General features: G+C 42.6%; 1 protein-coding gene across 1 annotated transcript in view; it reads right to left on the bottom strand.

The window, feature by feature from the left end:
* Positions 1 to 13,009, bottom strand: part of L3MBTL3 (L3MBTL histone methyl-lysine binding protein 3) — a 125,021-nt gene that overhangs the window by 29,044 nt on the left and 82,968 nt on the right. The window contains 1 exon segment of the mRNA XM_030316321.1: positions 4,475 to 4,624. Coding sequence (XP_030172181.1) covers positions 4,475 to 4,624 — 150 coding nt within the window.

The raw sequence follows: 13,009 nt of genomic DNA, 5'->3' as shown, positions 1-13,009 counted from the left end.
AATCCAACAAAGTTGAGAATGCAGGTGTTTTACCAGAACAAAAAACATTACACAGCTGTTGCCTTTTAGGTCATAAAACTGATAGGTCTCCTTTGAAGGCTGGTGGATGATTCAAGGTCACCCTGCATCCTTACTGTGTGCCAGGTGGCATGCTTGGTGCTGAGGATATCTCAGGACCAGAGAAGACGTGGACTCTGCCCTTGTGGAGCTTACTGTCAAGCAAAGCACGCAGATGCAGAAGTATCGACACAAACTGTCTACAGCATCGGGATGTGTGCTGTGAAGGTATGTGATGAGGAACGTGAACTACTCTAGAAGAGCAGACAAAGCTTCCCCGAGGAAATGACAGTGAACCTGAAGCCTGCAAAACGAGAGACCAGCTAGGAGATGGCAGGCACGGAGACTCTAGGCAGAGAGAAAGGATGTCTGAGAACCAAGGTGGTTGAAGCATTAAGTTTAAAAAGGAGCCTGGCAGAGAGAAGGCTGGAGAGCTGGGCACGGGCCAGACAACACAGGACCTTGCAGGCCACGTTCAGAATTAGGGTCTCAATTTCAGGAGTAATGGGAAGTCATTGAAAGTGTCAAGCAGGGAGACAGACTTCCAAAGAACTGTTTTAAATGCAGACTCTCAGGCTCTAGCCCGGAAGATTCTTCATGGGCTGACGTGGGCTCCCAAACCTGAATTCTGAGGAGGCCTCTGGGAATCTGATGCAAAGTCTAGGAGCTACTGCTGTGGAACGAGTCATCTATGGGCCCAGCCTGAGCAGACAGCCTGTGAAATAGCCCTTAAAATAACAGTTACGGGGCACCTGGGTGGCTCAGGGGGTTGAGCGTCCAACTTTGCCTCAGGTCATGATCTTGCAGTTCATGAGTTCGAGCCCCGCATCGGGTTCACTGCTGTCAGCCTGTCAGCCAAGAGCCTGCTGCAGATCCTCTCTCCCACCCCCACTTGCACTCACCCCTAAATAAATAAATAAATAAATAAATAAATAAATAAATAATAAATAAAGGTGATTGCACGAAAGGAACACAAGTTCCTCACATTGTTAATTTATCTGGCCTTGTTACGTCAGCTTCCAGATCAAAAGCAATGCCAGCAGAGCACTCATTCTGGTGACCCTCTGGCATCTGAAACGGGTGAATGGAATGGCGGAGCAGATGCTGTCAGGACAGTCGTGCTGGGGGAATCGCCGTGTGCTCCCTCCCCCGGCAGCCTCACTCAGCGGCTGGAGGTAACCAGGGCTTAAATAGTTCAGCTCTTCCATCCCTATGCTGGGAAGACTCGATGTGTGCTTTACACGGACGCCCAGAGTGTTCGCAGCAGGTCTGCGTTCCTGCTGTCTCCAAGCTGTCATCGGTGAGACGACAAGGCTTTCAAGGCTTTCACTGGCCGTCTTCCTTTCTCCATCTCACTTCCTCACTCCCCTCCTAATGTCTGCCTCACCTCCCAAATAAACCACACGCAACCGAATCTTTGTCTCAGGGTCATCTTCTAGGCATGCAAACGGTCTCCCGCTGGGCCAAAGTGCATTTAAAAGAAAAAATACAGTGCAGTCTGGCTACCAAATTTGGTGAATTATTACCAAGGATGCAAAGAAAATGTGTTAAAACCTGAATAAAAAGTTCCATCCATGTGAGCGACGAATACGGGAAAAGAAGAGAGAACATAATCTGGTATTAAGAGAATCGTCTTGAATGCCGTATTCAAAGTTTAACCTAGGAATGTCAAAGAAATGGCCAGCCTTTCTTTTACTCTTTTACAGTTCTTATACCGTGCAACAAGTAAGTAACCTATTCTTCTTGCAACATGAATACAAACTAACATTTACTGAGGGCTTACTACTTACTAGTACTTACTAGAACTACTTACTAGTTCTTAGCATTGCACAGCTCACTGTTTCATCCCTAAATCCAGGTTAAAGAAATCATAATCCAAAAACTTTATATTTACTTTTAAAATGAAAAAAAATATTAAATATGTTCATACAGATTCACTTACAGCCGAGAAGCCAGCTAACTTTTACCCTGTTAATTCTACCTTAAATCAACCACCCTCAAGCCACGAGATACACTTTTTGTTAACAACTTTTCTTTTATTAACACCTACTATATGTTGCCATCTCATGATCATTTGTATCTAAAATACCAAGTGCCATTCTGATTGCTGGGAGAACTAGTGACTGCCTGCAGTAGGAAAAACCAAAATAATCTGAAGCCAATTTTTTCAAGAATTTTAAAGAAGAAATTTAAAAATTTAAACAAGTAAATAAATCTGTGTTATTTTGAAACATGTTGTTTTTTCAAACATGCATAATGAAGCATTTAGGTTGAAATATCAAAATGTCTGCAAGCATCTCTTAAAAACACTTCTGCATAAAAAATACAGTGAGAAGAAAATCTTGGTCAAAAACGTTCACCTCAAAACCTAAGGGGCCATTTTGATTGTGTCTCTCACGTTTCCTTTGACTGCATGTAACTAATCCAATCTCTCAGGTCACTTCTACTTATGAAAAAAAATAAAATAAAAATAGTAAATCTGGGAGGAGAAAGACATGAAGAAATCTGAACAAAGTCTCTAAAATCATGAGTAACGGAACACTCATTTACCACATCCTGGCACCCAACAACGAAGGCAGACAACCTAAAGAAATTAATCTGAACACACGTAAGTGTAAGTGTTTATTCACACAAAGTAATGGCAGGTCAGAATTCGCAGACTCAAAAGACAGTATGGGTTAAAAATCCATGACATGGAAGAATATTTAGATACGAAACGTGTCATAGGTCATACAGAAAACTAAAAACGCCTCAGGTGATTCCATGAAGAACCATGAGCACACCTCACACAAGACAGGTCACTGGAATGGTCAGATCCACCTTGATGGTTTTGATGTGACTTCTGAGTTAGAAAAAGACCCCAGAAAACCAACCCAGGAAGATTCTGCTGGGAGGAGACTCTGGTCCTAGGAATCTGGCCTGGAGCCCAGTCGGTCAGCAAAAAGCCTGTGAGCTAGGCCTGCTGGCACTTCGGAGTATTCTGCTGATATTTTAAACATTACCTTGGCTTCTGAAATCTAAACACTAGGTACTTTCACCACCTTGTGAGTCAGAATCAATGAACTCTGTATCTGTAATTGTTACTATATGAATTAGTACTTTATTTGTCTTCAAGTTCCTTATATATGATATGATCTCACTTTGGAGTGCTGGGTTGGGTAAAATGAGTTTATGTTTCATTAGTCATGGATTTAAGGGTAAAAACAAAAAATCCTCTTCTTGTTATTAATTAATTAGCTCCCCCCCCGCCATCCAGAGGATAAAATTGCTTTCTCTAAGAATACTGAGACTTGAAATGCCATTACTCCAACAGCACTGCTGTGAATTTAGAATCAGATTTATTAATTAAAATGTCCACCTATATCTATCATCTATAAGAATGGAAGTTACAAAATATTTCAATAAAAAACTACATAGCCTTAGGTTTTAAAATACTCCATAAAAGAAACTTCCAAAACCTAAGTACTAAGGCATATCTTTCCACTAATCTGCTTTGTTTTTTTTAAGTAGTGTCCTCAGTTAATGTAAGGGCACAGACCTTACTTAGAGCTTAAAACATACTAACTCAACTCTACAAGTGAAATCAAAACTAAATGCCTGAGCTTATACAGTTGACCCTTTAACAACATGGGTTTGAACTAAGCAGGTCCACTTATACATGTTTTTTTTTTTGTTGTTTTTTTTTTTTACAATAAATATACATACACTACTATAAATGTATTTTCTCTTATTTATGATTTTCTTATTAACATTTTCTTTTCTCTAGCTTAGTTTATTGTAAGCATACCGTATATGATACATATAACATATGAAATACGTGTTAATGAACTGCTTACATAACTGGCTAGGCTTTCGGTCAACAGTAAACAGTAGGCTATTAGTAGTTCAGTTTCTTTGGGACTCAAAGGTTATACTTGGATTTTCAACTGTGTGGGGGAAGGGGTCAGTGCCCCTAACCCTCATGTCATTCAAGGGTCAACTGTACTACAATTAACATCTTAATAATTAAAAGCAATAACATATATGTGAGTACTTGGCATGGGCATGAAAAAGAACACCCATTTTTCACAAAAAATCGGACATCTTCCTCATAAAGGATGGCTCTATATACCAGTCAGTTCATTCAGACACATGAACTGGCATGAAGTAAAATGACTGGAATTTCTAAACTTCTAACACCCCCGAAGTGTGACTAAAAGATGAATGAATAAGAAAGCCTGTCTGATTTACATATGCTTGTATCAACTCTCCATTTTTTTTTAAGTCCAACCACTTATCTCCACCATTTTACATGAAATGAAATGCATTTTCAATAATGCCCAAGAAAAGATAACCACAGAATACAGAGCATCTGAGATAGAAAACCTCTTTCAACCGGAGTACTTCTGAACATCACTAATATTATCACTTTAATTACCTGATTTCAGGAGATGAAGAGATTTCATTTGTGTCTGCCCTTTTATTTCTTGGAAATGATGGACTAGCCGGAGGCATCTCACCACTTAAGCGGTCTGGGAAAATTCGGTCTTTATTCAAATTGATTTCTGAATAGGGACAGTTGGCAGCACTAAAATATTAAAAGAAAAGCACAGGCTTAGAACATCCATTAGAACATACTTTAATTAAAGTGACAGGCTACAGAATATACAACTCTAAAACTTAACTGTTATGTTTACATATGTATATATGTAGAATTAAACATACATTGTGAATATTTTTGTTTCTATTAAGGTTTATTTATTTTGAGAAAGAGAGAAAAAGAAAGAGAGAGAGAGAGACAGAGGAGAGGCCGCAAGTGGGGGAGGGCCGGAAAGAGTGAGAAGGAGAGAGAAAAAATCTCGAGCAGGTTCTTTGCTATCAACAAGGAGCCCAACGTGCGGCTCAAACTCACAAACTGTGAGATCATGACCTGAACTGAAATCAAGAGTTGGACACTTAACCACCTAAGCCACCAGGTGTCCCTAGTGTATGAAATATTTTATCTCTGAGACATAATTTAAGTCTATTCTGATAGAAAATATGTCTTTGCACTAGATGTTCAGAACACAACCTGATGAAATCTTTGCAACTGTGCAATGATCACTGAAGGATTCTGTCTGTATACGGTCCAAGGGCAGAGCCTGTGCGTATCTGTAGGAACAATCAGCCCCAGGGGAGAAATGCTTAAGACATCATAGGAGGGTTGGTGTCAGAGGTAGGACAGAGAAAGACTGATGGACGGATGGAGCAGATCTGCTTCCTAAAGTGATCCTTCAGGCTCAGGGTCACCACAGGCCATTTCATTTCCTTCATTTCATTTCCTGTTGGCCTCCAAAGGTTGGAGATTCCCCCATGTTCCTGTCTCCAGGCCCAGACGTACACTTGATATGCTAAGCAATACATATATTTATCTGTAGTCAATCCTGTTTCTGCTAGGAAAGGAGACCAGATGCCAACTTGGATAATGACCCATCTATCTCACTTCCCTTCTATCGGTGACCCCTGGACTCCTGGTTGGTCTCTCAGGTCCCATGTGGGGATCATTTCTGTTATTCAAGCAAAGGAAATCTAGGTCACTAATTGTTAAATCAACATTAAGTCAGTATAATCCTCTGCCTAGGCTTCAGCTTTCCATCTTCAGAACAACTGGGCAACCTCTGAATCTCAGGCCTCCAATACATAATGAACCCCTCCAACTAAATGCCCATCCTGCCCCTCTGTTTTTTTAGGAGTCTCCTCGTATCTATAAGTGGTTTGGATCTTGGATAAATTATTCTAGTGTCTTATATGTTCTTTTCTTCTCTCTAGGTGATAACCACCCAGGGAAAAACTTTAAATATTTAAAAATTTTTTAAACATTTTTTAAACATTTAAACATTTTAAATGTATGTCTATTTCCACCAAGAGAACCAGATACACTCTCCTAGGAGAAGGAGGGAAGAGTTTGAAAATGCTCCTGATTCTGATAATGGCCTATGAAACCTACCACAGGTATCTTGAAAGCTAAAATACAACCTTAATTTTATTTAACTAAACATTCTGCTACACTGATACCTATGCAAAAGACAAAAATAAATAACATATGCTCACGTGTTGACAAAAATGTATATAGTGCTAACCCAACAATAAAAAAATAACTAGTAATATTTATGGAGCACTTACTATATATCAAGCACTGTGCTAAGTACATTCCGTTCAGTGTTTTGCTTAATTTTCACGACACCCTATGAGGAGGGCTTCTCATGAGACAAACTAAGGCTTAAAATGCTTAGGTGGCTTGTCTTTAATTATTTCATTAATTTGTTCAACAAGTATTTATCAAGTATCTATTAAGTGCTAATTATCTTTCTAGGCACTGGAATCACAACGGAAAATACAATGACGAGATCTCTGCTCTCATGTCGCTGATATTCTAGGGGAAGTTGGGCACTACACAATTGCAGATATAAAGCAGACAACTTTACACAGTGACAAACGCCACTGAGTATGACCGAAGAAAGAACGTGGGGCTGTCACAGGGGTCACAGGGCTGTACAGGAGGAAGGGGCCCTGTGAAGCAGCAGCCTTTGAGTGGTGCCTTCGAGGTCAGGAAGAAGCCTGCTCTGTCAACACAGAGGAAGAGCATTCTAGGAAACAGCAAGGGTAATGCCAACACAGGGAGAGCTCGGCCTGCCTGGGGGGAGATCAGTGATGGCCGAGTGTGTGAGCAAAGGGAGGGCACGCACTCGTGGCAGGCAAGGGAAGTATTGTGTAGGGCCCGGTAGGCCCTGGTCAGGAGTTCCGATGCTTAGTTTAAGTTTGAGGTGAAGCCCCTGGAGGACCTTCAAATGAGGGAATGATATAATTTGATGTACAATTCAGAACAATCCCTCAGGATGCTTTGTGGAGACAAGACTTCAAGGGGCCAGAATCGGAGCAAGAAAAGTTATGTGAGAGTGAAGATATCATGGTGACTTCGATTTGGTGGCTGAAACAGAGGCAAAGGGGCCAGTCACGGTACCTCTGCGATCCCTTCAAGGGAGCCCGTGTGTAGATGGGAAGTAGGGAATGACCTCAAACAAGGATTTAAGAATGGCCTTTAGGTTTTTGGCTTGAGGAACTGGATGGAAACAGGAACGCCTTTTCTTTTCTTTTTCTTCCCCCCTGAGATGAGAATGACGAGGACAGAGGCAGATTTGGGGACAAGATCAAGAATTGTGGCATGTTTATTAAACAATCAAGTAGACATGGTGCTTATTAGTAGCTCAATAAGATAAGCATACTATTTCATTCGTCTTAGCATGGGCACACGACTATAACTCATTTTTATTCATTTAGAAGTGATGGGAAGGAAAATCCAGCTCCAACCAACGTCTCTTTGGAACAATAATCCTTCAAGTACTTCATGGACCTCTTCGTGGGATTATGTGTAGTCGTCAGTGTTTATGGACACAAGCGACAAAAACCGATTCTGCCTACGCTGAGCCGAGGTGAAGTTACTGCAAGGGCATCAGACCGCCCACAGGAAGGCTGGGCCGTCAGGCCTGCCCAGGAAGGAAGGTCCAGCCAGCACTTGCTCCCAGACACGGTCTGCACACGATGGGACTGCTGGGACTGAGGCCCTCACTCTCTCTGCAGACGCTCAGCCGTTTTCTATGTCCCGCCCAACCCCCAATTCCACAGCAGGTGTGATCTGCCTTCCCATCACTCGTCCTGATGGAAGACCCAGGTGACAGCCTCCGCTCAGGGACATTTTGGGTTTTCTGTCCACACTGTAACTGCCACAGGCCAGAAGAGGGGGAGGAAGCCCTGTTCCCCGAGGCTCCCCTGAGGGAGGGGGAGCCCTGCCTTACTTTTACCTTGATTTCAGGCAAAACAGAACATAAAAAAAAATAAAACTCTTAACAGATTTCAGGCCAAATCTAAACGTCCCAGGGTCGCCTCATAATAAATACGTTTAAAACCAAATTCATCATTGGGGCGCCTGGGTGGCTCAGTCGGTTAAGCGTCCGACTTCCGCTCAGGTCGTGATCTCGCAGTCCGTGAGTTCGAGCCCCGCATCGGGCTCTGTGCTGACAGCTCAGAGCCTGGAACCTGCTTCAGATTCTGTCTCTCCTTCTCTCTCTGCCCCTCCCCTGCTCGTACTCTGTCTCTCTCTGTCTCAAAATAAATAAAAACGTAAAAAAAATTAAAACCAAATTCATCATCTTCAATGAACTCCCTTCTTCTGAAGAAAAAGACAAGAAAACAGCCAGCTCCTCCCGCTATTCTCAAATCTCTGTTCCCGAGAAAGGAAACATAGTAGCCAAGCCTCACATTGTCATCTTTAACTCTTGTTCTATTCTTTTTTCTTCACATTGTGTATTTTTATTGCAAATTTGTCTTCTTAGCATTTTGTGACAGCGGGAAAAATCCACATACAAATCTTTTGAGTTCTTTTGGCAAACAAACAGTATACTGCTATCCCTAGAATCCTGCCACCGTCATGTTTCCCTCACAGTGAAGCACCTGGCTTTCCAATTAGTGAATATCTATCTGTACATCTACCTTAAGGTTTTATCAGATACGAAGAAAGTGAGGAAAATGAGAGTCCTGTTCTTAACCCCGCCCGCTCCCACACTGGGAAGATCCACGGTGTTCTTAGATGGGCTACGTCCCCAACTACAGACTAGACTAGAGTCGTAGTTGACAAGTCTTGGAATGTAAGATCCAGGAGAGCAGCCCCTTTACCTATCTGCTGAGTAAGTGAAGGAAGAATCTCTCTCTCTCTCTCTCTCTCTCTCTCTCTCTCTGAGATCCCCACAGATAAACCTGGACAGCTCACAGACTGGCAAGACTGCAGACCAGGAGAAGACTTACTGTCTACGTAATCTGCCTGTTTTGATTTTTAGGGCCAGAGAGGAATTCGAAACTCTCAACTTGAAGTAGAGGAAGTGATCGCAGCCCTCCACACAGGGATTTGCCAATGGGTCAGGAGGATCTATCAAGGCAGGATCTATTAGTTATCGATTTTACATTAACACCTTCTCTTCGAGTCTCGAACCCTGAGAGAAGTAAAGTGGGTTTATACACCTAGCACTCTTATACCTGCTATGGGATAAAGGGGGAAGCCAGTGGGTTCCCAAAGTGGGAGAAGATAAAAAACAGGGTGGGTGGGGGGATGCCACAAAACGCAACTGAAGTGTGCTCCAGGGATAGGGGATGACCATCCAGAGGGGTGACCAGTGCCCTGGGCAGAAATCAGGAACCTGGTCTAAACATGCTCTGCTGCTCCATCCACTCCTGGCTGATGAGTAAGCACAACTTGTGAGGCTCCGTCTTCTCACTCGTAAAACGAGGATGCTAACAGCAGCAATTTCCGCGGCTCGAGCACATCACACACACACACACACGCTAGGCGCTTTCCTTGCACTTTCTCACTTAACTCCCACAACCCCAGGAAGCTGCTCCTCGTCTAATGATCGTTTTGCAGATGTAGAAACGGAGCTTAAAAAAGGGAACTTGCTCAGTGTCAGTCCATCGGCTCTTGGCAGAGTCAGATGTTGAACTCTGGCTGTCCCCTGCCACACTGGATGGGGGCAGATAGTACCCTGCAATAGCAAAGAATGTCCTTATCTTTAATCTGTGACAATCCAAGCCATCTCAGTACCATCTTCTAGCCAGATGCTGCTGTCCTCTAGCTAGTATGTATTCTGCCAATACTTAACCTCTTGGCCAGTTTCCGTGTTCTCACATTTACAAAGTTCACACAGTTTTAAAAGCCAGTAACTTCACAACTCACCAGTGCCGATCAAACTTCTGTGGAGACAGTGGGTTCCCACCAGGCTTCTAATCATCTCCAGTTTCTCATGTACTAAGCAGCGTATGTCACGTATACATGGGTACACACATGTATACATATACACGCAACTCTTTACCATTACATAGTTCCTCAGGGAGCAGAGGAAGAGATTCACGTAGGATTACACAACTATCTACCATCGAATTGTACTAGAGTACACCCTGTTCTATTAGCAGACAATTCCCTGTCAGCTCTACATACAAATATCCCACCAGCCCCTCTAAGGAGGCAGTTTTTCCCAGGAAAGACGGGTCCAGCTTATTAGGAAAGGTGGAAGGACTGTCTTCTTCACTGCTCCCCACGTCACCTTTAAAATCCTTTTCATTGAGAATATGTTTATTTAAACAATTAGGTAACACCTGAGGTTTTCTAAATGATCGCATAGTCATTGCCACACTCCGTCATGACAAAAACCTGTAAAAAACATGAGGCAGGCTCTATCAGGCCACTGTGCTTTATGCGAGAGTCCAGGAGTTACAAGCAGAGACTTAAGAGCCACACAAGCCTGGGTCGAATCCTGGTTCTGCCACTGTCTGACCCTTGGGCGTGCACATAACGATTCCAAACCTGTGTCTTCACTTTAAACCAGAGATGACAAGAGTACCTGCTTCACAGAGCTGCTGTGAGGATTTAGTGAGATCACACAGGTAAGTGTGGCACGCAGACTGGAACACAGGAAGTCCTCAATGAACATCACCTGTTACGATTACTCAAAAAGGAGAAGAGGAGTAACACTTAACCCCTACGATGTAAACGTGCATCAGCAAAAATAAACCACAACATTAAGAGCTCTGTAACACGACTCATTTGTGAAGCCTCTCCGCTTCCTACAGGAAAAGGGTGCTACTCCATTCACAGCTCTACAAAATCTGTTTACACCAGACTGGCCTCCTTGGAGGTAGGGACCCTCCCTCTGTGCAGCCCGTCACCTAACTGAGCACTGACACGAAGCAGGCACTCAGTAAGTGTATGTTCGATGCATGGATGGATGGATGCTGAAATAATATGCTGTTTAGAGTGTGCAGGTGTGTGTCCAAAGGTACTAACTTTTAAAACTTTCCATGGACTTTACCAGTACCTTTTAGAAGCTGTTGGAAATACTCTCCATTTTTTTTTCTTGTTTATTTTCTCCAAGATCAAATCTTATGTAGAAAAGATTTACTTCTGAAGGCACTAGATACGCAGAATATCTACTTTCATATAACGTTAGTTCTCTTTTCATCACTTCCCATTCTTTGACCTTTCAGTAGCCCAAATGAATGAATCACCAAAGGGAAACACCATGATAAAACCCAGATTAATGCTCCCTTGCTAGAGACAGGAGTAAGCAATCTGACTACTGAATATCCCTGGGGATAAGAATAATGTCCACATTCAACTCACTCACTGATTATTTACATTTCAACATCTGAAAACATAACACTCTCAAATTTCACTGCCGAGACACATGTTCTATTTCTAACACCTCTTACATCAAATTCAACTATTATAATTTTTCAGAGAGGCAAACAACAACTGCTAGTCAAAACATAGCCTTTTGCTTACGTGTTCATAAAGTGGATTATTCTTGCTAAAAGAGCAACTTTCCTTGTTATCTAAGCAAAGAATGCATGTTTTGATTTATGTAGTTTCTCAGTAAATTAATCCAAAGAGAATTTTCTCATTATGTTTTCCTAAACACAGCCTTCTCAGCAAGGACAAAAATAAGTGCCAGTGAAATGAACCTTTCAAAGAATATCCATGATGTTGCAGCTCTTCCACAGTCTACTAATGAAATGGAAAACCGGCTGTGCCTGTGAAGGATTAATATCCTTCCACATACAGAGCTCTGAGTGTTGTAAACCGGACAGCACAGTCAGGGAGACTCAGGAGAGCCAGCTGAAAGGGCCAAGAAAAATGGAAGACACGATGCAGCAGGACCTGACAATGGCCGTTGGGTGCTTTGAACGGCATCCCGAGGCTCTTGTCAACCAATAACTCTGGCCTGGACTCACCCACAGAACTGCTAGTTGTGCCCTCCTTTTGGCACAGAAACAAACGCTGCTTCTTTATCAACACATGTCTTTGAAGCCATGAGGTCTACTTCTTTGAGTGGAAGACGGACTAGTTCCAATTCCACTGAAAGGTTTCTTTTTCTTTAATGTTGATCGTTTTCTTTTGAGACAGAGTGCACGTTGGGGAGGGGCAGAGAGAGGGAGAGAGAGAATCCCAAACAGGCTCCTCACTCAGTGCAGAGCCCGATGTGGGGCTATATCTCACAACTGTGAGGTCATGACCGGAATTGATACCAAGAGTCGAATGCTTAACTGACTGAGCCACCCAGGTGCCCCCACTGAAAGGTTTCATTACCACATTTCTCCATAAAAATCTTACATGATTCTCCTTGTAATTTCCCCCTTCTTTTAACAAATACAATACTGCATATCTCTGAAGAAATGCTCCAAACATAATCACTTAAACTTTTAGAAATGGCTGTGGCCCAGCTGAGGAACCCCCGGAGGTCAGTGGCACAGTTGGGAAAAGGTGGCCATAATGAGCGCCAGTCCATCAGGCAGGGGACAGGATTGTCACCAAAGACCCTGCCGTGACAGCAAACCTCTCTGCTCAGACCTAAAGCATGATGGTAAAGAGATGATGGACGTTGCTGTAAGGTGGGTTTCCTTCCCAGAAGGCCAAAACAATTCTTTTTGTAATTTTCAACTGAACCCCAATAGCGTAATCTCAATTTTCATGCAATTTTAAGACTTCTTTATTCTTTTCCTTCATAATTTGAGCAAACTACCTTCACTCCAATGAACATCTTGGGGTTGTGCAGTAGAAAGGTACATTTGACAAAGGTTCAATATTAGTTACTGCTTTGTATCTTATGTTTAAATTAAATTATGTGCAGCTTTCATATTTCCATTAGTCCCTGAGTTCTTTGAAGGTTGGGTCTATAACTAATTCATGGAGCAGTGCCTTGTGAGGCAGCCAGAGGGCAGTGGTCAATAGCACAGATAGACTGGGTGCCATTCCCTGTTCCCCTCACACCAGCTGTCTCTCCAGTGCCACAGTGGCCTCATCGAAATTTGGAAAAGGCACCCCTGGGTGGCTCAGTCAGTTCAGCATCCGACTTTTTTTTTTTTATATGAAATTTATTTTCAAGTTGGTTTC

This window comes from Lynx canadensis, chromosome B2 (genome assembly GCF_007474595.2).
Source record: "Lynx canadensis isolate LIC74 chromosome B2, mLynCan4.pri.v2, whole genome shotgun sequence".
Classification (NCBI taxonomy): domain Eukaryota; kingdom Metazoa; phylum Chordata; class Mammalia; order Carnivora; family Felidae; genus Lynx; species Lynx canadensis.
This window is presented reverse-complemented; position numbering and strand designations above follow the sequence as displayed.